This window comes from Cydia splendana, chromosome 4, assembly GCF_910591565.1.
Source record: "Cydia splendana chromosome 4, ilCydSple1.2, whole genome shotgun sequence".
NCBI lineage: Eukaryota > Metazoa > Arthropoda > Insecta > Lepidoptera > Tortricidae > Cydia > Cydia splendana.
Window position 1 is genome coordinate 16,129,376 of NC_085963.1, and position 26,665 is coordinate 16,156,040.

The window sequence follows — 26,665 nt, forward strand, 5'->3', positions numbered from 1 at the left end:
AAATGTGGAATGTAACTGTATAAGGTTTAAATTCCGTTGATTCTATCCCGACAAACCTGACTCTCCTGTGAATCGTACATAACTACTGAGTACTTACTTTGTGATGGTACCGTCGATGTCGGAGATAACAATCTTGTCATCGTAACGCCAGCGGAACACGTTGCACTTGCAGCGCGTGGTGCCCTGGTAGGCGGTGGTCACGCTGAACACCATCTCGTTCATGCCCTCGCGAAGATTGAGCTTTTTCTGATATAAAACATGTCACGTATTAGAATATATGCATAATTTATACATTAACTCCTACTAATACTTATCTAGTGTAAATAACATTATTTGCGGTATTTGACACACTATGACTGACGTATATAGAGATGTAACTAACGCAAATCGATTGTCACAGCAAGCGATTACGATTGGATGGCACGTAGACTGAGGTATCGAATTGTGACGTATAATGAATTTTTATTTGAGATTTAAATAAAGCTAGAATTATATGGTTTTCCCGCAAGCTACCGGTCGGTCGGTGTATTTAATACACCGACCGAGTAGGTCGCACCCATTGTCAAAATTGAAACTAACTGGGGATCTATTTTAAAGTTTATTTATGTTATTTCTGTGTCAAATTTGTTGTCTGTTAAGTGACGATAAATATATCCATATTTACAGTTAATTATCCACCTTTTCCTTATTTTTATTAAAAGAAAAATGAAAAATTCATATCGATTTACTTAGACGACTACCGATTCATAACGGTGGTGTCCGGCCAACCCTAAAATTAAAAAAAAAAAGACGTAGAACGTAAACGTTCGCAGTGCAGTTGTTTTCCTTTGTGATTTCGATGTGCAAAACATTTTACGTAGTATTGCTGTTGTGAGTGACAGACGTCAAATACCGCAAATAATGTTATTTACACTATAGTGCTACTTGATTTCAATTTCCTTAAAACGTCTTCGTTTGTTTTGATTTTTTTCCATTCCTAATGATCGGGTTTCTGGGTAAAAAGCTTACGGCAGTCCAATACTAGGTACGAAATAGTTCTCAAAAAATATTTCTAACCTTTTTGATTAAAATTAACAACAATATCTGGCATATTACGAAGGTTAGGTTTAATTCTGGCAAAAGATCACTTCACGTTCTAGACAATCTAGAAATAAACATTTTTATACAACTAAAGTTAGGCCTGACGCCCGGATGTGTTGAGTTCATAACATGTACTATAAAAATACCTCACAAATCTAATAAAAACTTCGTTAACCTTTTGATCGTCACAGACGGCAATTGACGTGAACGCAAAATCGTGACAACGAAGCCAAAGACGGCATTAGAAGTCGATCGTTTTTTGATGAAAATCTACTGAAAAACACCCCACTTTTAGGTTGGCATTATTTATTCACAAAACTAAATTTTACCCCCGTGGCGTCAGTGGCACGGCAAATGGATGCGCCGTTTGGCGTTCAAAAGATTAATGAATATTGAATTTCGATGTTTGATTTACGTAAAGTAACAAAATAGGTGCTAACGATCTGATCGGAAGAGAGCCGCAGCGTTTTCCTGAAGGTGGAGTGCCTGCGCGAAGGGCGCTGCGCCTGTTCGTGCTCCGAGTCCGACGAGCTGGGCTCCGCGTGCTCCAGGTGCTCCGCTGCAAATAACAAATATTGTCACGACTATGTTGACAATTTTACGTTGGTGAGTGGTGACCCTTGCCAGGTGCTATATACAGGTGGCTAAAAAAGAACTACTTTGTTCAATATATATCATAAAAGATTATAAAATACTGATTAGTAATACGAAAAGGCTAAATAAAAAATCTACAATGCGCCAAGTCAGTTCAGTAATGCATAACAAACATCAAGTATCAAAAACCACAATGATACTTTCTTAGATAAAAATAAACCGCAAAAATATGAAAGCGTGAAAGACATTAATAGACACGCCAACCACGATCACTGCACGTGCCGCGATAAAAAACCGACTCGGACTTTAGACCGGAGGGTGATGACTTATAATAAGAGCCGTTTTTGTGCAAAAAAACTACTGAGTCATCTTCATAAGCCTATTAATATAGACTTTAATACCTTGATCGAGAGGTTGGTTTTCCGGTAGCATGGTTTGACCCTCGTCCCTTGGATCTTGGTCTTGAGTAGGGTCTATGAGATCGACAGGTTCGTTGACCTCTTCGACGTCTGTTTCTAATTTTTCGTCGGGCAGACCCTCCTCGGCGACTATTCCTTCGGCAGATTCCATTTTCATTTGCATGCCAATGTACTCTGTTTCAGGGTAACTGGAACTCTTGAATTCATCCTTAGATGGCTCCGTGCTATAATGATTAGAGAGAATTTGATAATTTGGAAAGTCAACATAAATAGATGCATGCATGATAAATATTTTAGCATTGTTATCACGGTTACATCGTTCAGCGCTAATAATACCAGATACGTCATATATATGCAAGTATAAAATATGATTCACGTAACAACTGGTAAAATATACGTCATACAAAATATCATTTAATTAGATACGTGAAATTACGATTATTATTTATTTATTTCCAAATATGCAAGTTTACAGTTCTAGACCAAAGCACTTACATACTACAATAATTAACATTAAATTACATTATATTAATACATGCATGTCACAGAATAATTCAAACCTTATTTCTAAAATATATACAGCCATATTATTAAATTACATTATAAATAATTTGCGAGTTAACATTATAAGAAATCATTAATTTTATTTTATATAAGTAAGTCAAATATAATACCATCATAATAATATATAAATCATGTCAAGTTTGAATTAATTGCCTACCTATATAGCTCTGCAATTGCCAAGATACAGCCTAACACGTCTCACGAAAACACCCATACTGTCGTGGAATATATCTGCATCAGCAACCTGCATGTACAGATTGTTCAGCAGCAGAAGTGCTCTACGCGTGGGAGCATTATCACCCCGTCGAGTGCGCGCAACGCTCCGCGCGAACGGGTGCGGGCGTCGCCGCGGCTCCACCGCAGCGCCACCTCCGCGCTTTAGAATGGGGACGTGCAGTCCTATCTGCCCCAACACACTCGGATTGTCAACTCTATAATTTAGAAGCTGGTAGTAGTGTACTATGAGCAGCAACTTCCTTCTCAATTCCAGAGTGTCCAACCCTACCATAGCCGAAACAAATAGTGACGGATACATATAGGGGTAGTATCCATATTTACGTCTGTATATAAACCTAGCAAATTTGCGTTGTATTTTCTCTATATTTAGGATATATTTTGATTCATGGGGATCCCAAACTATAGCGCCAAATTCCAGTCTGCTGCGAACGTATGCATTGTAAAGCCTTATGGCAACATTAGGATTAGGAAACTGGTATGCCATCCTCATGATAAATCCGAGTGTTTTGCTCGACTTCAGACATATGGTAGTGATATGTTGCCGGAAGTTAAGTTCCCTGTCAAGCGTTAGTCCAAGGTCACAAATCTCTGTGACGCGCTCCAATCGGATACCATGCAGAGTGTACGATGCATTTATCGGCTTGCGGATTCTGTTAAAAGTGATAGTTTTACATTTGGAGACATTAAAATGTAATTTATTGACTTCACTCCATTTAGCCACCGCCACACGATGTGTATCGCCATATTTCATTGGCACTACACAATACTGTACATACAATTAAATTTATTTATTGATTTCAGTACTATAAGTATAATGAAATTTAGTTAACAATACAAGAAAATTCAAAGGCGTATTGTATTAGGGCATTCGATCCTAGTCATCCAATAGACTAAACACAAAAGGCTAGGAGCGGCTAATATAATAGCAGCTAGCTGGTGTATGATCTTAACTAATATTAACGGCAAAGGGATGTGTGCTGCATGCACTGAGGCCGCTCGCATACATTTGCATTTGTTTTGCCTGAACCACTTAAATTAAACGTATGAATCGAATAGGGAGTATTACTGCAAAGTTCTGCCGCCACAGTTCTAGCGCACATCCAAAACCATAGAGTATGTTGTACATACTACGCCTTAAACAGTTTTTGAGAAGTTTACATAGATAATTTTTTGCGAATAAATATGACATTGATGCATCAAGGGGGTTAGTTTACAGGGACCTACCACCGCAAAACGCAAAAAAAATAATTTCGTTTACTGCTTTTCTATCGTTCGAATATGCAAGAGTGATAGAGAGGCTAGAGTGATAGAGAAGATAACGAAATTTCGATTTCCATATTTCGCAGTAGACCCTCTGAATGTGCTAGTGGCTCCCCCTACGCAGAGTTTTGCGTAATACTCCCTATTGAGACAAGTCTAAGACTTGACCGAGTCCTAACTAACAAATCTAGTTACTATATAGATAGGGACGTATACTGATGTGTAGTGTACGGACAAGTGGTGGCATTTTGAACAAAGCGGGAAATGGAGTCGTTATTATCTACTAACTTTTTATGATTGAATGAATAAATTCAAATTTTATATGATATTTACTTTACTTATAAAATCTATTTCTCTTGCTCTCTCACATTCAACCAATATACTTTTTAACCATATACAACAACCTTCATTAATTACTGGCCAAAAACTTTATAAGCTGTAGATACGACAAAATAATTTGATGTTGTCGATTTAGACAACTGTTTGCTATATTTCTTGTTGTAATACGCTAGGCTAATAATTGAAAACAGCACGACAGCAGAAATGTAAATGAAACAATATGAATGACCCACCAGAATCGTCAATTTTGAAGTGGATTGAACCATACGATAATCTTGTATATAACGATAACAATAGCGTGTACTGTATATCATGTGAAATAATTGTGTTAGCACAATTAGGTAAACATCGCAGCAGATACTTGAATAAATAAATAAATAATCTTTGGCACTACTTGAATAAGAATTAAAAAGTGTAATAAATATGTTTTCGAAAAATCATTTAATCGTTATTCATCAATCATAAAATGCACCTAGGCGACTCCATTTCCCGCTCTGTTCAAAATGCCACCACTTGTCCGTACACTACAGTGATGTACCATCGGAAAGTTTTCAAAATTACGGAACATGTCATATTTTTGTATTGGGATCAAAATATTTCATTTCCAAAATGAAAGGTTCCTTTACTTCATATGAAGTGTTCCTGAAATATCCGAGAACTTTTCCAAGTTTTTGGAAATATACAGCAACTTGCACATCTGTAGGTAAGTAGAGTAGAGATGACTAACCGTTTGGCTTCAGCTCCAGGGTTGGAGCGGCGCCAGCTCCACCACGAGTAGCCGCGTGGCTTGGCGTCCGTGGCCGGCGGCTCTGATCCTTCCTTCTCTATGCTCTTCTCTAGCGACTCCAGCACACGCTAAACACGAAACATAACATTATAATTTATTTTATAAAACATACCGAAATTTGCACTTCACCGCATACAAGCTACGAGGACTGTAGGAGAGCCCTGATTGGCCCCTAACTAATCTCGCGCTTGGTTCACAGAGCGATACAAAAATATGTCCGTGATGTTCACGCGGATATTACTAGAACATTCAACCCTATGTAATAGGTAGGCTGCCAAAGTAAATATCTCCTACAAGAAAAAATGGACAAATGAGCATTTTGGTATGCCTCTTCAACCCACGCAACCTGTCACTTCATGTAACATTTATTTTATAATGAGTGTTAAGTGCTCGACGTTTTTGTAAGACGTACTCTAGGTGTTTGAATAAGTCAAGATGGATGTGGGATTGCGAAACTATGTTCAATATCATTAGACAAGACAAGAGGGTATAATTAATTTTTCACTTCTCATGCTCAAAAAGTGCACCTTTATGTCGTGCGTAGACGACATAAAATCGCATTTTATGCTCTAGAGCATAAAAGTAAAATTTTCTTCTAAGACTAAGGTAATCGGTCTCAACAGCCAAACAGTTAAAACATATTGCACAATTTTACTGAGCAATAAAATTGTGTAGATGACAAAACTTGTTATATTATTTTATTTTTGCTACAATTTATTAGAAATCCTTATTTTCTGTCATTAAATTTAGTAAATCACATAAAATAGGAGTCGGTTATCGTTCAAAAATGCTCCGAAATGTTTAACTGTGCAGAAAACCAAGCGTCTGAAACTCTGATCACATGTTGATAATTAAAAAAAAAATTAAAAAGTTAGTTGGCGGGAATTGGTTATGTATTATGTTCTTTCGCTTTACGACAATTTCGTGGTGTAAATTGCCGTGAAAAATGTGTTTTATTTTCCTCGCAATCGAAGTGAAAAGCAGAGTGTACAACAAGGGCATAAATGTCAATTTTTACCCTCGTCTACTATTTTGGTCTTCGCTTCGCTCAGACCAAAAAATTGCCTCAGGTGAAAATGGGTCACTTTATGCCCTTGTTGTACAATCTACTATTACGTGGTGCTATAAAGGCAGTAAGGGCAACATCAGTAAATAGCTATATGCGATCCTGGTTATTGCTCCGATATCATTTAGGTACTCGTTCAGAACAAGGATATAAAATATTGATAAAATTGACGAGTCAAGGACAGCGAAAACAATAAGGCTAGTCGCTGCCAGTCATAATTTTTATACACTTTGCACTAGGGCAGTCGAGTAAGTCTTTAGTTAAGTAGATTTGCTCGTAATAATGTAATGTAAAATAATGTAATGTAATAATGTAATTTGATTGGTATGTGTATACCTAATTTCAAATTTGTATGCCTGTCGGCGAAACATAGCGTTCTCAAATACTTTTTGTACTTATCCAACACTGTTACCTATGTTTACAAATAAATAATTTGTCTTGTCTTGTCGATGTTAGAGACTAGGGTGACAATGAACTCACGCTAGGCAGCGGTCTCCTGTAGGCCAGCAGCGACAGCAGCAGCGGGCCGGCGCTGCGCCACGACAGCCAGCGGTCGCCGAGCCGCACCACCAGCCGCCCCTGCGCCGCCAGCGTGCCGCCCTCAGCGCAGAACTCTTCGAAGGGCAGCGCGCGCGACACTTGGTCCTCGCGCACGTATACGCCGACTTGACCTCTGCGGGAAAATAATGAGTTTTTAATATGAGGAAACTTGGAAATAAACGCGTATAAGTCCTCGCAATGAACTCAATTGCCACCAATGATGGGTGACCACTGGTAACACGTAACAACTTACTAATGGGAATAACCCACAACAAAGAGGATTTGAAGAAGAGAGTTACTGTCATGGTAAATTATGTAGCTACAGTTCATTTTGCTGCCATCTTTCGACAGAAGATTAGACCTGTTTGAACGCCATTTGACTTTGATCCTTATTCTTTAACTGATATGTGTTAACTTTTTAAATATTAATATTCACGCCATCTACTCGAGCATAGGCTGAAGGTTGTGGCGCCATCGCTCGAAAACATGGAACCATACCTTTGGCCTATAGTCGAGTAGATGGCGTGAATATTAATATTTAATAAGTTAACACATATCACTGAACGAATAAGGATCAAAGTCAAATGGCGTTCTAACAGTTTTATGTTCTGTCGAAAGATGGCAGTAAATTTACAGTGGCTACATAATTTACTTTGACAATCCGTCTCTATAGACTTTATTCTCTTTGCCCACAATGATCAATTTTGGCTAAGGACTGGCAATCTCAATATGCGTTTGTGCATTTCCGTTATGTATCTATAAACTAATACAAATTAAACGAAAAAAAATGTATTACTTAGTTATGCTCTTACCTCCATTAAGCATCATATACTTAACTCGATTAATCTTACAGACTTAAAATCTCATATCAATAACGGTTATTATCCTGTAAACGTAGCTAAACACCTTGTTCTACAATAAGGCCATTCGCTCTCAATTAGAATTGAAATTCAAAGCCTATTTTGCAAATATTAATATTTTTATACATAACACATTATCAATATTATCATAATTTCGTAGTAAGTTACTGTATCTACATTTCGCTACATTACAAGAAAAGTCTTTAGACAATAAGAGCGAAATGTTATGACAAACAAACCATTTGAGTATACGTACAATTACGTAAACTTGCCACGACCACTATATTTGGCCAACAAACATTTAAATATAATCAAGGGCAAACGTTACCAACTCAAGCCACATTAAACTGACCGGTGGATCTAATCATGGAAACAATTACGTAACTATAGACGATTCACATTATTTCAAGGGAAAGGTAACATGATAATTATTTAACATATACGTTTTTGGATAGATAATGCACTTGACAATGCCAATTACCTTTGTCCTTACTCAATTTCTTATCATTATCCTTGACGAATCCGCAATGATTCAGAGTTCCGGTGGCGATAAAATATTATTTAGAAATTATTGTGATAAGATTTAAATGTTTCGTAATCGATGTCCGTATTCCACAATGGTGTTTTTTGCCCTTTATTAGCACAATCTAGTATATTGTAAGGCTTGTTGTATTTTTTTTCTTACGGAGATCTTAAGGACTGTGAAGAAGAGGCTTGAATCTGGTCCACTAAATACAGAGTCAACTTACTTGGCGAGGAGTTTCTCGTCGTCGTCCGAGTCGAGCTGCGGCGGCTCGAGCGAGGCCGGGGACTGCGGCAAGGAGGGGCCGTTGCCGGACTCGTACTCCTCTTCCGTAGGCCCCGTGTTCTCGTGAGATGTGTTCGTCAGACCTGCAAGTATCAACGGTTGAATTCTGCTGATGTTTCTTTTCAGTTCAACATACGAATGCAAAAAATCATCGTGAAATGTACTCTGTCTAAATATTTTGTTTGTTACTCACCGCTCCGATGCCGTCCAATGTGGTGCTTAGGGAAGTAAAGGTCCGGGTCGACCTGCCCCCGGTCCAGGTCGTCCAGGTACACGCCCTCCGCGGCCTCAGTGGCCTCGCGCGTCGACATGAAGCGGAACATGCCGCTAAACACCCCCGAACGGCCCGCGCGTTCTAAAAATTCAAAAATAAATATTTAGGATATTTATTTAAGGTTAAAAGCCAATTGAACATGATTTTATAACATGAGAATGGATAATAACATTATAATAATAGCGTAACTACCTTCGTCCGAGCTGAGGGGTTCTGCGGGGGAGCCCGGAGTATCCGGTGTGCCAGGCGAGGCCGGAGACCCAGGGGTAGCAGAGGACCCCAGCTCTGTGGGTGAACTGGCGCATTCGGTGCGGACTGGAGGCTCAGGCAGCTCGCCCCAACGCCATGACTGGGATGATTTGTCGCCCTTCGCGGTTCGAGCCAGCTCGACTTCTGTATCCGATTGTACGGGCGTGCCACCGCGGGATCCCCTAAAGAAAATCATACACGAGTATGAGTACATTGAAACGTCTTAAACACCTTTTGAACGCCAAGATCTAACGCAAAACACAAATGATGCGCCCTGACGCCATAGAAAAACACAGTTTTTTGGAATTCTATGATGGATAGTTTTTTTATACACTGTGGTATACAGTCAGCGGCAAAAGTGAAGGTGACCAAAATGATCTTGGCACGACTTTATTGTTTCAGTAACATGTCCACAAAGCTTTTAAACAACTTACTAGCTTAAAGGGTCTTTCTTCTGTAGCTAATTTTGCTATGTAACACATTCAATTCAAATTAATCTTAAAGAGAAATAAGAACTAGACTAGAATAAAAATAGTTTATATATTGGTAATTAGATCTGTCTGTAGATATGTTGATGGGTTCAATTTTGACGAATTGACTAACAAGTGACAATTGACTGCGTGGCGTCTAGGGAAAGACATTACATCAATGTGATTTGCCGTCTTTGGCGCTCAAATGGTTGACGAGCGAGCTCCGTTAATGACGCGACTTAGTAAGACTACTTTTGTTACTGTTACGCGTACTTTTAGAAAGCGCGACGATATTAATTACGCGTTATCTTGGCTTCCAATAACATATTTATTCTGTACGTAAATTCAAATGTGTCGTAAATTCCTGTTAGACCAAAATATATTTGATAAGCAAGCGATTAGATAACCAAATTAATCTGTGAGAAGGTCGTCCAGAAACTATAATACAATAAATGGAAATATGTAGGGGAGGGGATGAAGGATACATGAGGAAATGATTGTGGGAGGGGGGTACAAGTGACATTAGACTGACATTATCCTAAAATGTCTTTATACGATATCATTATTTGCCGTACTAAAAGCATGATATGCATCTAGTGATAACTAAAGCTAAGCGCCGACCGCATGTTTTATCGAAATAGGGCATTAGTGTCTCACTACATTTATCCACGCATTAAGCCGATCAGAAAGAGCTGTTATACCAATATTATAAGAGCGGTAAAAACTACATTTGTTTCGTTTCGTCTCTGATAACACGATTGTAACTTTGAACTAACACTTGCTTACACTAATTGTTGACTATTAACTATAACGAACTGATCGCACTACGCATATTACGCCCGAACGGCCTGAATCGCGGATGTAAATCAGCGTACGCCACCGACATCTAAACGCTTTAAACAAATTGGCAGCTCAAACGTGATCGGCCCAAGCCCTCCATGTTAATAAATGTAGTAAGATTGGCGAACATAGGTAAGTAGAGTAGTGCAAGCAAGATGCGGTGGTAGTAATATTGTTAATGTTTACGCGTTTCTGGAGGCGGCGTGCACCTCGAACGCGGTGTCGGAGAGCGCCATCGGGATGCGGTTGTCCCCGGTGAGCTTCAGGTTCGACATCTCTTCGCTGCAACCAGGCGCGCGTGAGAAGAAACAGAATTCAATACGTGGTACGGTCACCCTATCTAGTGGTCACTTGACGGGGCGGGAAATTCTTATCAAAATGCTAAGTAGCCCGCAGAAATTCTCTGTATTTCCTGGTATGTCCTGGTAGCATACTCTACTTTTGAAACCCGCTGGCTCGCATCGAATACAATGTCTATTAGGGAGATCTCGCGGTTCCTAGTTCTAATTATTTATTCTGCCACTCACTAGCTCTAGGATTCTATCTATTACGTAGATATACCTACAGGATATAACATAACTTATTCGTTTACTATCAGACCTCGTATTTTAGAGGTTTAAAGAACATGATATTCATGCGAATGCTAATACGTAAGTCAAACACACACTAAATGAAATGATAAGTAGACTCACCTAAGTGTCGCAGCAGTAATTTCGTTGTCGCTGAAGAAGTTGATATCTGTAGCATTAGGAATGGCTGTAGGCAGTGAGGGGCGATGCTCGGAGCCGGCACGGTCCGACTGGCTGGAGATAGAGCTCGTCGACGATTTCCGTTGGTGCTTCTTCTTTGAGCTAACTTTCCTAGTTTTCTTCTTCTTCTTTCCATTGCCGTTGACCTTAGTATCATCAAGGATCGCGGCGGCCTCGATGGGGCGGAAGTCGTTGTGCGCGCTGATCATTTGCACAGTCTGTTTGGCCTCGCTCCCGGCCTCCAGCTGTGTCGCCGAAAACGTTTTAGGCATCCGCGAATCGCCCCAGTTCGTCGGCGTCTCGTCGAGGCCGTCCAATCCGTCCATCTCGAACAACGCATCGTTATCGTGATCGCTAGTTGGTTTGGCATCTTTTTTCGCCTGCCGTAGTTTATTCACGTCTGGTTTTTGTATCGACTGGCCGTCGGCGGTGTACCTGCAAGCGTATATGGAAATCTCAAGCGGGATTCACTTAATTAGGTATGGGCGTTATTTCAATTCTAACGGCTCGGTGCATTTTTCATTAACATAAACGCAATTCGCTTTCAAACTGCACGCGAATCTAATAGAATAATTAATCGGACTATGTATACAAATCCCCTCACTTTCTATGTGTTACACGAAAAGTTTTGTTTCTAAACCGCGATGCATATGAATGAACGTTACGTACGCTAGTAGGTACTCTTTATTATACTGTGGTTACGTCAATGGTGTGCGTGAATAGTTTACCTGCGCTTGGTGTAATCGGAGGCCTGTCCATGGTCGGGCTCGACGGCGGAGAGCGAGTTGCGGCGCCTGGGCTCGTACAGCTGCTCGAAGCGCGCGGCCGGGATGGGCGAGGTTGCGAGGTGCGCGGACCAGCCGGCCTCGTCCTCGCCTACTTCCTCGACAAAGAAAGCTTCCCCAGACTCGCCCAATTTCATATGGATGGGCAACGATTCACCGTTCAGTTCCAAGTCCACCTGAATAAACATACGTCATTTAGCGATATGTATTTCATTCTCGAGCAATCAGACGATAAGAGACAGCACGGGTCGGTCAAGATCAAAGAGCATAGGTTATCTTTAGATGCGCAGACAGACACACACTATTACGTGCGTATATGTATATACAGTACCTACATCAAATCTTTCTCCTGATTTTATTAATGCTTCAATAGCACGCATTGTAAACTTTGAATCTTCCCACGAAATAACAGGTGCCCGGATGTAAAATGATATTTGTGCCAATATTTTTCACATTCTTGGTGAAATAATATCTCAGGGTTGGCGCTATTCCAACCTTCAGAGTGATTCAGCTTCAGAAGATTACCCATTTCGTTTTGGCAACTATTACCCTATACCATCTTGAGATCTTCCTGCCGAGCTCGCTTTAATGATGGGCACGTTATATTTAGCCGTTACATTTTTTTATAATGACCGTCTAGACACAACACATAGGTAAGTTTTAATATCTACTCTATATTCTATATTTAATACCTGATTAATTCGGTAGCCGCAGGTCGCAAGCGCGTTGTAAACTTGTGGTGTGCGCGAAATTCTCATTTCCTATAAGAAAGTTCTAGTTCTAGAATTTACTACACATTCCGTGTGAATGTGCGAACAGCGACCTCCCGCGTTAAACGACGGATAAAATTCCTCGTGAGTCGCATGTGGCGTTGTTCTGAGAATAAAAAAGTATAAATACAATTGCAAACTGCACGTTGCAAAAATTTAATGAAGTTAACTTCAGACGGAAAAGACTTACAGAGTCCGACTTCCCGTTGACGCATAATAATAAAATAACTTCACTCGAGACTATATCTTATAATAAAAGAATAACGTACAATTCTGAACGACTCGGTTCGAAAGTAGGTTTTATTTGAATTTAATAAGATACCGTTTTTGGTGGCGCTATTTGGATTGGAAACAAGAGAATTAAAAATGTAAGCCTGACTTAGTTATTATCGTAACAATTGGGACAATCGTTTCGTTCAGACGGGTTAAAACATTTTGTTCTAAGTATGTACTGCTACATTATATATCTCCAAATAGCCGTAGAAAGTGTAAAGCAAATGCAAACAATTTCCCTTACAGCCTTCTGAACTAAGCCCAGCAAAACCGTGATGTGAACTTATTAATGTCACATTCCCCGGGGAGTACCTTTTGCAGTTGTGTAGGTGGGGTTGATAAATGTTAACAATAATGACACAACCGTTACTAAAAGGTTAAGAAGACACGTTATCCGTTATTGTTATTTCCTATTGTTTTTTACGGAAATTCATTAGGTACATCTATAATGTATGCAACCTTTGAATGCTGAGGATACGTTTCGCATAAAAAGTAAATTTATGGACGATACTAAAACGCAGCGGTACAGAAATGAAATGGAGTGGAGTGACCTACTACAACTCGACGAGCTAAGTGATGACCGCGGAGCTGATTCAGATCAATCAATCGTTTAATACATTCGGGGCGGCAAATTGGTGAAGAGCACGAATCTAGAACTAAATCGGTTTAGCATTCAGAGTCCCTAATGCTACGTCTCGATCTCGATGCAGAGACTTGCCCGACGAGCAAATCTAATTAGGCGTGACTATCGACAAAATGCAAAATTCCTACTAACGAACTAGCTAACTATACATTCAAGCAGACATACAGAGCAATTTCGTACGAGTAAATTATAAAATATTTGTTCATAGAGATTATGCCAAGTTGCCAACCAATCTAGACACTATAGACTTCTCATAATAGGTTTAGTATCATATATAATATAAAAATATTCCTATGATAACAATAATTATAGTCGTATCAATACAACAGTGACAATAGTACCTAAATATCTATGGTGCCGCTGCCGCGTTATCATATCTTGGTATCGCCACAGATATTATACAATGAATCCGTGGAATCCGCTTATCCTGTGCCAACTTCGCGCCGTAAACTTTGGACTTGAATCGTGTGTACCTACTTACCTACTGTTTATTTATCCGGTTCGAAGGACCATGTGACTATTTCACATCCAGAGATATTATCATATCAGCGAGTGAAATATGTACATGTTTTGAAAGGCGACGTTGCCTGATCATTAGGTATTTATCAAGTACTTTATATTGGTTAGACGTGTACGACGTCCGTAAGCGTAAAATTAGATTTGTTTAATAGAGTGCATCCTGATCTCTCCACCATCAAAATACAATACTGTGGCCCTAGTGAAAAAGGGTACAAGTCACGCGCAGCTTAGGTGTAAAAGGGCATAAGTGTTACGTGGAACTTAGGCCCTTTTACAACTGCGCTGCCTGAGACTTGTACGCTTGTTCACTAGGGCCACAGTACATACTCGTAATAGGCAATACAGTAGAAGCAAAATGGTACACTTATAGCTGCATGATTGGCTGTATTCTATAGCTAGTTACGAACGACATAGTTTTCTATCATTATATCGTTACCGGTGAGAACGTTTCCCTATTTAGTCATGTTGCCGATTGCCCGGCGACATACCGGACTAACAAACGTGATTTATACTCATTAACGCGTTCTTTGACGTCATATATCGGATCACTCTTTATAATAATAAAATAAATTTGTTATCAGTTTAATTACTCTTCCGATTATACGTATAACGTTCGATGATGATAATATACTCGTATGTGACTGTATGTGACGTATATCTAATGCCGGGTAAATTAAACAAAAACCTTACAAAACCGCTATTAGTTATTATGCATGCTATATCTTGCCCAACGCCAGTCCTTCATGGCATAAAATTGTAGAATAAGAAACCTACGTGGCGTTTCTCATCTTGTATTACGAGTGGGTGGAATGATAGCCCTTTAGTGGGTTATAGTTCAAAGATAAACCCACACAATTGGTATTTTTAAAGTTACTACTAACCTACTAATGGGCACTTGCTCAAATTGAAATATACAAGCTGTTTACACAGCTCGGCCCACTCTACCATTTTTATTTGCTATTTCAGTAACCAACATACCTTATTAGCTAACTGGAATTTGTCAAGTTAAATAGTGGTTTAAGAATAGGCTAGTTTTTTAAAGGTTGAATTTTTGTTTAAATACACCCATTTTGGAATAAAATTAATAAGTACGTGAAAACAAGTAAACAAGTAACTTCGATAATTATATTCCTTCTTTTACATCAAGGTGGCTACGGCATCTAGTGACATCAAAGCAAAATACATATTTTGATGTCTATTTCCTCGCCTTACAGCTTGGCAAAAAAGAGTAAATTAAAAAGTGGCAACACTGTAGTGTCGTCCCTTTCAAACCAATTATATAAGAAAACGGGACGACACTACAGTGTTGAAACTTTTTAATTTCTACTCTTTTTTGCCAAGCTGTACAAATCTTATAGAAGCAAATCATTTTGGCTTTGATGCGAAGGGGTTGGCTCCAAGGGCGGATCCAGGATTTTTTTCTGGGAGGGGCACATGGGGCAGTAGAGGGGCAAAAATAATCAACAATAACTGTTAAAAAAACCGGCCAAGTGCGAGTCGGACTCGCGTTCCAAGGGTTCCGTAGGTACATTAAGTCTGAAAAGACGGAGAGGAAGAAATATATTTTTTATCAAAGATACTTGGTATCGAAGTTGAACAATTTTAGGCCAAAAAACTGGTTTTCTGGTCATATCCTTTGTGTTAATTAGTTCAAAATTAAAATCCTAGACACGTTTTTCGAGACGTCGAATACGAACCCAAATATGTAGATTTCATATAGGCATGTAAGGTAAGTATGCATATGTAAGGTAATCCATCACAGCAATCTAGTTACGAAAAAAGTGTTTTTTTAGACAATGTTTTAAAAAATCATAAAAAATAAGTTATATTAATTTTTTTCAAAATCGGTTAGGCAAGAATGGAGATATAAGATTTCTTTTATTAATGGAGATAAAAGATTGAAGAACCGATTGCCGTTTGTCATGATAGAGTATGCATATGTAAGGTAATCCATCACAGCAATCTAGTTACGAAAAAAGTGTTTTTTTAGACAATGTTTTAAAAAATCATAAAAAATAAGTTATATTAATTTTTTTCAAAATCGGTTAGGCAAGAATGGAGATATAAGATTTCTTTTATTAATGGAGATAAAAGATTGAAGAACCGATTGCCGTTTGTCATGTATAAATCTATCTGTAGTGCAAATGTAGGAGATTCGATTCAAAACTTGTCAAAAATCGATGAAACCGCAGGTACCATACCTAGCCCCTTAATAAATACCTAATTAGTCCATAATTTTGGAGAAATAAGGCAAATTGGTTTGTTTACATAATTGGCAAAAATATAAACATGACGTGTTCTAAACTGAAATAAATGTCATATACAGTGGAACCTGGATAATTGCAATCTCAAGGGACCGGCCATTTTTTGTCAATTAACCAGGTTTTTCATTTAAGCAGGTCCTGTCAATTAACGAGGTTCAAAAAATCGTTGTGTCAATTATAGAGGTTTTCATTAATAGAGGTTGCGTTCTGACAAATTTCTTTTATGGAGGTGCAAATAACCATTGAAAGTAGATTTACACGCTTACGTTCTGGGTTTCTGGTCTATATATAGCTTCTATACTTGCACTTTTACACTACATTAATTACTACTTTATTTTCTTATTAATCATTTGGGTTTAAAAAATTCCCTTGAATTGTAGAAGAAAGTTTTATTAGAATGTAAAAAGCATACTTTGTTTTTGGTTTAATAAAAAATATTTCACCTACTACAGGCTGTGATAGATACCCAATAAATAAATTGAATTCTGGATGAAGATATAAATAAAATGATCGTTGCTATTAAAATGTTGTTTCTGTTGTCTACAACTACATTATTTCAATTACAGAGGTAATAAGTAAGACTCGTTTCAATAATAGAGGTAAAAAGGAGAGCAAAAATAACGGATTTTTTTAGCACAGTGTCAATTATAGAGGTCTTAGTTGCGACGTGGTCAATTACAGAGGCAAAATTACGAAAAGCTCTAAAATCTAAATTGCAATTATAGAGGTTCCAAAATTTCAATTATAGAGGCCTTTTGGTCTCAAGGGACCGGGACCGGACTTTTGGTTGCAATTATTGAGGTTTTCCATTTATCCAGGTGTCAATTAACCAGGTTTCACTGTACTAAGAAAAAGTGACCAAGGCCTCCAGTGCCCCAGGCTGGAAATAATTTAATTTGTTCTATTTATTCTATTCTTCTGTTGTGTATGACGTGTTCTAATAGCGCTACACAAAATATGGAAATACACACGTAACTACTGGAGGCTGATGCTGCCGATGGATTTGTTGGCATTGGTGTAGTTGCCGCAAGCGTTGATATACATGAGACACCACCAAATTCAACCCCTTTCCCTTTATCTGCATCTGCATCGCCGGTTTTTTGTTTTTTTTGTAGAGAAAAACGTACTTATGCTCTTTTGTCTTTTCCTGCCTTTATCACTCATTATGTGTATAGATACAGTAGGTAATATGTAATATAACTTGTTACTCGATGAAATCACTTTAATTTTTCGCTTCAATATTTTGAGGAAACAACGTCAAACGTACAGTACGGCTCCTACGATTGTTATCAACTAGAACCAAATGTTGAGGATGAGTACCATGAGCAGGTATAAATAAGCGCACAAGTGTGCTGCAGATGTCTTGTAAGTAATTCCATCCAAAGGAAGGACGCTGTAGCCGCCGTGCAGGTCAGGATCTCGACGACTCAAATAAAAGCTTCGATTTGAAGTAAACTATTATAATTTCAATAGGTACTGGTTTTACAAGGGTTCCTTGACTAAACGGTTAAATGTAAAAGTGGTGTGGTAATCGTATGGAGGCTGATGAAAGAGTGATTTGCATAATTTGAATGTCCGAAAATAGTGGTTAAGATTTGGGTGCCTCTAATTGGCCGCGATACATAATATGTGGAGCGCTCCTATTGGTGCTTTAGAAAAAGCTTCCAAATACTAGCCGAGCCCGACGGCTGCGTTTAGTTACTGTATTATACAAATAAAGGTTGCGTTCGCAACATACTCCCGGGCGTTGAGAGACTCAACAAAAAAAAGACAATAAAAAAAATGGAAGTTGTAGAATTAACTAAGTAATAGGGAGGGGGCACAAGTTGTTATACGCCCTACGGATGACTCCTTTCTTCGTGCGTATGTCGGCGACTCTGTTGACGTTGTCCGTGCCCGGGTACAGCTTCGTGACGCGTCCCAGCAGCCACAGGAGAGGAGGAAGTGCGCGGTCCTTGACTAAGACCATAGTCCCAACTTGCAGCTGGTCCGTTGAGGTGTGCCACTTCGTCTTCTGTCTGTCTAGTCCTACGTATTCAGGTGATGCGATGTACTGGAACTGAAGTCCTCGATGTGGTGGATGTCCAACGAACGCCTCCCTTATGCCGGTAGACGCTGGGACCCCTTGCTTTCGACGTCCGTTGCGTGTTCTTCCTAAGCCGAAGAAACTGAAGACAACGAAGACGATTTCGAAGTATGGTCAAAGTCCACTTCCACGAAGAACCCGTTGTTGGTCAAATCTTCCCTTGTCTTGAAGGCTTCGAAGGACCATATGTAGCCGCCGTGCAGGTCAGGATCTCGACGACTCAAATAAAAGCTTCGATTTGAAGTAAACTATTATAATTTCAATAGGTACTGGTTTTACAAGGGTTCCTTGACTAAACGGTTAAATGTAAAAGTGGTGTGGTAATCGTATGGAGGCTGATGAAAGAGTGATTTGCATAATTTGAATGTCCGAAAATAGTGGTTAAGATTTGGGTGCCTCTAATTGGCCGCGATACATAATATGTGGAGCGCTCCTATTGGTGCTTTAGAAAAAGCTTCCAAATACTAGCCGAGCCCGACGGCTGCGTTTAGTTACTGTATTATACAAATAAAGGTTGCGTTCGCAACAGACGCCTTGGCTTTGTTTATTTACAAACAAAGACACGCGAGCTGTCACTTAACTGCGCTCGTCCAATAAATGAGATCTTTCTCTTTTACTCCAATTAAGCCGTAATTTGAGTGACAGAGATATTTGCTCGAAATTTACGGATTTTGGTGTTCGCGTTAAGCCCTTAGAAAGGGCAAGAGTTTCGCTCATGTTCTTTCTGTTATTTTATTCATATATTGTTACAACGCTGATAATTCGATTTGCCCATAAGTGTGTACTGCGATGGAAAGTCCACAACCGCCTGGGGGGGGGCACGTGCCCCTGTGCGCCCCCCCCCCCCCTAAATCCGCCCTAATTGATAAGGAAACTAGCCGAATATTGAGGATATTTGGTTAAATATTTTGATAGTACGATAGTCGACACAGTGACCATGCATTAAATGGATACAAATTTTGTAGATACACCTTATTACACCAATGGTCAGTCAAGTGTCCCTGTTAGTACTTACCACTTTGAACCTGGAGCGCAGCACCCCCAGCTTGCCGAAGCGCACGTGGAAGGGCGAGCACGTGAAGCTGCCATCAGGCTGCTCCACCACCACCACGTCTATGGCACCGGTCAGCGTCGCCCCGTTAATCTCGTTGTAAAACTCCCTAAAGTTCGCTATGAACTTCCCAATATAGTTCATAGAATACATCTTGACAATTTGTTTCTAACACTCCTATATTAAAGAATCTCGTGCTATCTATATACACTAACACTTATGTCCCAAACAATCAGTCCAATAACCCGCCGTTTCGCACGGCTTACCCCATTGTGTCACTTGAGGTCTTCGAACTACTGTTTCGGTTCCTGAAACAAAAGACGAACACATGAATCCAAGACTACTTTGTAAGCAGAATCAGAATCATCGCATTTATTCGTGATAAACTATAACATACACAAGTATAATAATTAATAAAACAACAGAGAAATTGAAACATAAGCAGACACATTAGTCTTTAACGCTTTGTTTGTGGGTTTATCAATAGTTTTGTTTAAAAAACACATAGAACAAAGGAGAGATAATGGCGGAGTTAAATACTTAAATGACACACTTTATATTAAACTTGATAAGAGGAATCGTTAAAGTGTATACATAATTAAGTCACATAATCGATAAGGATCAGCAATAATTTTATTGTTACTTGGTAGGATAAGAGTTTGTATAGTAGCATCAATATTTTGAGAAGTTACAAAGAACTAATTAAAAGTTATAATTAATGGCAGCAGTGCGTTACCACACTCCAATTCTAAAATTAATTGAAATTATAAACAGTTTGCTCATGGCTTCTGAAACGTTCTGTTGCAAAGTAAATATCACTTGAAATAGTGGGTCGATGCACTGCCAGGCACCGCAGGATGTTACTCAATGTTGCACAGTCCAGATAGCTACCTATATTAAAATGGTTTGTGTAAAACATCAGTGGTTTGGTCATGGCACTAACCACACTAGTATGCGTACGTCATGGTCGTAAAATTCCAATGTAGTAGTTTCTGGAAATTGAAACATTTCTAATGTTTGAATGAAGCTTGATTTAATTATAACTTTCGGCACTCTATATCTTCCGGCCAGAAGCGAGTACCGGTGACATTGGAGCGATCGTGGAAAACATGCGGCGTCAACGTGCGTGATGGCCACTCGGGGACTCTGCCCCCGACACAATACAGCCACTTACTAGTAATCCGCTTAGTAAAAACGGTTACACGCCACTAATCTCCTTATATGAGTCATGCATGAACATACAATATATGAGTGTATGCTTAGTAAAATCTGTGTTTAGACAAACACGACTAAATTAGATAGATAGCTACTATGTGACATAATCTTTCGAGATGTTATCCACCTTACGACATACAGGTTTGAGCAATAAACAAGCGGTACGTTTAACTGCTTTTGTGAAGCACACTTCATCATACGTATCAATCAATACTGAATGTATCGTACGATACTATTTCGTAAGTCAATTCGGTAATACTAAATTGAGACACTATGTTACAACAACTTAGAAAAGTTATATTCAGGTTCTGATCATATGTATTAGACGAAATTACACAAAAAAGTTACATATGAGTATTTGGGGAAAGTGTGGACCTTCGAAATTTTAGATCATCATACCTACCTATAGGGAAAAGTGGCAGATGTCCAGCTTTCACGGAGGGATGCGTCAAATTTGAGTGGCAGCGTCTGCCAGAAGTCGTACCCGTACCTAATATTAGCTCCAAGGGCACCGACACCATGTTCAATGGATACGTGGAAAACCGAGCGAATTTAGTGATAATTATTATAGACAAATATAGACCAAATCAAAGAAGTTGCCATCTCCGCCAAAAGTATTTACATCTAACGCGAATTGTTTCAACAATATGAACGTCAACCGAAGTATAAATGCTATGAAAAGTTCAAACATTTTATGATAAGTGTTGACCTATATTCATTGTTCTGTGGTCAATTGTAACAGGAAATTAAGTCTTCTTACTATCTATTTAACGAATGACATAAAAACGGACGTAGGACCGTATTAGGTAGATAGGTGTTTTTGTTTACTAACGCGGTCTCTCTTTGTCAGTAGTTGGCAGACGTTATCACAACAGCCGGCTCGAGACAAACACAAAACAGAACTACGGAGCCTCGTTCAGTGAAGCTAATTGAATATTCATTCAATCTACCTACATGAATTGGGTGAAAAACCTACATGAAAACGATGTCAGATTAAATAGTTAAGTACGTATATTACATTCATATATATATATATACAGGGTGAAATTTAATTCACTGGCCAAATTGAAACACCCGAAAGAACTCGAAAAAATATTAAACACGTGTTTTTTCTTTTAATACCGCTCAGTACATTTTTTTCGAAATAACTCATCATCAAGTTGTCCTAAAAACCTCGTACGTTATGGTGAACCGACAACTACCCACTACACCCGCTTCTCTCTTATCAGTTAAGGTCATTGACACCCCGCCCCTCCCGCTGTTTGCAATAGCGTCACCAATTATGAACCCTATTGCAGCGAGATAAGACGCTTACCTACATAAGTTGCTAATTTTTCCTTCATACTTTAACGGGCTTAGAGCCGTCAAAATGCAAACAAAGGCAACCCATTTTTAATCTAAAATATTATTTCTGACTAATGATTATTAACAAAACGTCCGTGGCTTAAAAACAATGAGTAAAAACTAGGTCAGGAATCTTTGCATTCAGGCGTATTTAAAAAATTGAATCATCTTATGTACTTACATTTGATTAAAAGTCGACGCAATTAACGAAAGTCCCACGAGATGGTACTCTTGGATTCAATCCTTGTCTGCGAAGGCGTGGAACTGATTCCATTTCGTATAATCTTTGTGCACCACGTAAACACTCACCACTTAATAAATAACACCGTACCATTTCCTAATATTCCCGGTTCGAAAACATTTTTTTAAACCTTAGTACGCGCGCGTTTATTATTTTAAGGTTGGCGAGTGACGAGTGACTAATCATTTATGCTAACCGTTATGTTTACCGCTAGCGCGGAATGGTTTAGACTACCCTCGAAATTGATAAACCTGCCTACCATCGCCAACACTAACTAGGTGGACCCTATTGCAACGATTATAAGGTTTAGTGAAGGTCAGATAAGGGTTTTGCTGATGTTGTTGTTAAAACCTACTATTAGGTTTGTTTACATTTGTGGTAATAGGGTGACCACGACTCGTGGAAAGTATTTAAAAATTGAAAAATGAAAATTAAAAAAAAATGTACTCTTTTTTTTCGCTAAATAGATTCCTTAAGTGTAACCTAGTGCCTGGAATGAATATGGCCAGTGATTTAAATTTCACCCTGTATATATATATATATATTATCAAAGTATTGAATTCATATTGAATTCCAGCCAAGAATATATATAGGACCAAGAAGTTTTGTCTTTATTATTGTTAATTTAAATAAAATGTTCATATCATATAGGTAATTGACGTAAAAATATTTCGCCTCGTGGGTGGCCAAGAAGTGATAATAGTGATAGTCCACGTAGGTAATGCCATACATTACAGTTACCTAGGTATATCTTTTTCCAGTTTGGTTAAATCAGAACCAAGTTATTTTTTGGATATTATTTATTTAAAAGTAACCTACTTTGTACACATATACACCTAGCTGATCATTGACCTAAACATACTCGATTACTCTAATTGTTACCTACTTCGTTTTAACACAGGTCGGGAGCTGTTCGACCGTGTAAACAAGATCTGGTTCCAAGTTCATATGGCATTACACTGCGTTCCCGAGAAACGATACGATACGTGATTCTGAAACCTTATATTGGCACGTTTGTCTTAACCGCAAAGATCGATCTTCACGTGGAGATAACATATGCAGATTACACGTGAGCCTATCAAGTGACCTTTGAGAAGTTAACTACGAACTACGACCCTCGCCGCAGTGCCCTTTTATATACAGAGCAGCTTTGTTATGTCTGACCATCCGAGGGGTGAATAGGTTAACAACTTATACTATGGGCCATCCCCGAAAACCAAAAAGAAAACTGCTGTCTCATACATATTTTGGAGAAACATGTGCCAATAATTTCTATGGAACAGCAGATTTTTTTTTAACGATTTTAAGGTTCATCCCTCAGAGCATGATCATTGATCAGACATAACAAAATCACCCTGTATAGAGTAGTCTATTGTAGACGGTACACACGAACGTACACTGCTACACGGGCAGAGTTAACTGGATTAACCCGGATTAGTATTAGGCACGAGCAGTAGGTATACCTACGTACAATTAGTTGCGTATTATTTATTCTGTGACTGCGTTCGAATTTGAACGTTGGACCCAATGGAAATCCCTAAATGCTCCGAGATAGGTTACTGTATTCAGTACCCTCTACTGTGCCCTAGCTATTGACAACAACTAAGCCATAGGTCATGCAGGTGAGGAAAACACATAATGTACATAGTTTTTCCACATATTTAACATATATTCCGCAATAATTAAGTGACGTTCATCAATGAAATATGTTCCATTTCCATCGATGCTTGCAATAAGAATGTGACACAATAAAGCCAGTTGGAAACAACACCTGCATGGAAATGCTATCACTACACGTTATAAAACAAAGTCCCCCGCCGCGTCTGTCTGTTTGTGTTTGTTCGCGATAAACTCAAAAACTACTGAACGGATTTTCATGCGGTTTTCACCTATCAATAGAGTGATTCTTGGGGAAGGTTTAGGTGTATAATTTGTTAACCCATGCGGAGCCGGGGCGGGTCGCTAGTGTTATATGAGAAGGTGCACCATTGCAACTTCGCTTTAAATATAACTTCATATTAAATCCCTAGGTATTTACTTTTCACGCCACTGTTCGGAAATGTGGCAATAGATGGTCTAAAACCAAGCTGGAAAGTAGTGTCCGACCGAAACATGTTTTTTTGCCGAAACCGAAACCGAAACCGAATCTTCGGCTTTGGCTCTAGTTTCGGCCGAAACCGAAACCGAAACTTTTGTAGACTTGTTAAAATCGTTGAAAAAATGTCATAAAACCGCTTTTACACACATATTATGGGGCTGTCAACACCCAATGTCCTTGAAATTGATGTTACTTAAGCAGTTTTTAAAGAAAACGACTAGAGTTAGACCAAGATAATTCTGCAACGATTTTGATAACACATGCAGTGCAAGTGTTACTTTAAACGTCAAAACTTCTATGAAATTATGACGTATAAATAACATTTGCACTAGTAGCACTGCGTATGCTATCAAAATCATTGCAGAATTTTCTTGGTCTAACTCTATTCATTCACCAGTCAAGCTAACATGTAGGTACATGGTCAACCAAAAAACCAACCAAAAACGCGAGCGCAGCGAGCGCGAAATTTTTTGTTAACAATATCGCAAGGCTGGGTACCGATCTACACCTGGGCCTAAAAGTCCGAAGTGCCCCAGTGAGGCGAACTTTCATGCGAAGTCAAAGCCGTGCTTCAGACTTAAGTAGTTAAGCACAGACTCCAACCAATGTCCATTGTATTAAAAAGCGAGACCGCAGGCCGAGCATGGCGCAGCGAGGCCAAAGGCTAAGCTGAAGTAGAGGACATATGGAACACAAACCAATGGTAAATTGAGGTAAAAAGTGAGGCTAAGGTCGAGCATTCGTATGAAAAACTGTACTATGGACACTTTTAAGGGTTTTTTCTTCGTTTTAATCAATAGTCAGCTGTTCAGCTTCGCAAAATATTCACTATTGAGAAAATCAACTTTGCGGCCCTAGTTGAGCGTAGCCTTTAGCCTCGCTTAAAATTGCCCTTAGAGGTAGATAGAAAAACCGGGCAAGTGCGAGTCGGACTCGCGCACGAAGGGTTCCGTACCATAATGCAAAAAAAAAAAAACAAAAAAAAAGCAAAAAAAAAACGGTCACCCATCCAAATACTGACCACTCCCGACGTTGCTTAACTTTGGTCAAAAATCACGTTTGTTGTATGGGAGCCCCATTTAAATCTTTATTTTATTCTGTTTTTAGTATTTGTTGTTATAGCGGCAACAGAAATACATCATCTGTGAAAATTTCAACTGTCTAGCTATCACAGTTCGTGAGATACAGCCTGGTGACAGACGGACGGACGGACGGACGGACGGACGGACGGACGGACGGACGGACGGACGGACGGACGGACGGACAGCGAAGTCTTAGTAATAGGGTCCCGTTTTACCCTTTGGGTACGGAACCCTAAAAATGACTAAATAAGAGCGAAAAAGACATCGATCGACTCAGGCCGAGCTGATACTCGGCCAACGGCTACGTGCGACAGTGCTATCTCATTCACTCCGATACAATTAGACAGTGTGCGCGTTATAGGTATTGACAGCCTCTTAAGACTGCGTCGCGGTCCAGTGGCGCTCTCATTAGTGGAATTGTGTTTTATAATAAACCAATTAATTTCTGTACCTATACATGAATCAGTGTATGTAGATATGTATTAATATTGTTGTCCTACTTATTCCCCAACTTTTGGTCTTTGTCCGAAGTACCATTTCGTAAGTTTCGGCCCGGCCGAAAGGTTCGGCCGTTTTTTGGCCGAAACCGAAACTACAGCCGAAACATGAATTTTTGGCCGAAACTGGCCGAAACCGAAACCGAAACCGAACCTTCGGTCGGACACTACTGGAAAGTAGGCAATAGCTGTAGCACCTGAACCACCACTACTACAATGTTTCATTGTTATCATCATCTGTCATTGGTGACAGTTCGCTACAGCAATGAGTATCATTTAAAACATAAAAATCAATAAAAGGTCTTTTTTGGCGCAACTTTTTCCTTCAAAAATAAAATTAGGTTATTTATAGGACCAATTTCTTGTTTTAAAAAAAAAGAAATGTCAAAACCATTGAGTTCATTTTTTTTAACAATTTTCCATTCAGTTCACGCTTAAGGCGTTTTTTACTTTTGTAGCTGTTTGTGGTTTTTTTTAGCAAAAACGCTTCTAAGTTTAGAGTCGGTTTGAAGCAAATAAAAGAAAAACGCCTCTTAAAAGTGATAGAAATTGGCTTAAAGGACTCGCATCCAGGCCATAATTGTTAAAAAAAAAAGTGATAGAAAAATATCCAGGCCATAATTGTTAAAAAAAAAGTGATAGAAAAAGTAAAAAAGGCGGG

The 26,665-nt window shown here is 39.0% G+C and overlaps 1 protein-coding gene and 1 long non-coding RNA gene across 6 annotated transcripts in view; one reads left to right on the forward strand and one right to left on the reverse strand.

Moving 5' to 3' along the window:
* The window catches only part of LOC134790059 (uncharacterized), a 509,644-nt gene that overhangs the window by 84,823 nt on the left and 398,156 nt on the right, over positions 1-26,665 (forward strand). The window lies entirely within an intron of this gene.
* LOC134790032 (phosphatidate phosphatase LPIN3) overlaps positions 1-26,665 on the reverse strand; it is a 41,329-nt gene that overhangs the window by 6,740 nt on the left and 7,924 nt on the right. For 4 of the 5 annotated variants that reach the window (XR_010144149.1, XM_063760782.1, XM_063760781.1 and 1 more), the window contains exons 2-13: positions 19,492-19,835; positions 11,865-12,097; positions 11,080-11,571; positions 10,574-10,669; positions 9,021-9,259; positions 8,748-8,909; positions 8,496-8,637; positions 6,827-7,019; positions 5,221-5,348; positions 2,076-2,317; positions 1,521-1,639; positions 98-246 (exon numbers count right to left, since the gene is read on the reverse strand). Coding sequence is in view for 4 of the 5 variants with exons in the window: in XM_063760782.1 (XP_063616852.1) it covers positions 98-246; positions 1,521-1,639; positions 2,076-2,317; positions 5,221-5,348; positions 6,827-7,019; positions 8,496-8,637; positions 8,748-8,909; positions 9,021-9,259; positions 10,574-10,669; positions 11,080-11,571; positions 11,865-12,097; positions 19,492-19,680 (2,384 nt within the window). In the remaining variant the exon portion in view is untranslated. The remainder of the gene's footprint in view (positions 1-97; positions 247-1,520; positions 1,640-2,075; positions 2,318-5,220; positions 5,349-6,826; positions 7,020-8,495; positions 8,638-8,747; positions 8,910-9,020; positions 9,260-10,573; positions 10,670-11,079; positions 11,572-11,864; positions 12,098-19,491; positions 19,836-26,665) is intronic. The other variant, XM_063760784.1, reaches the window with a different exon arrangement.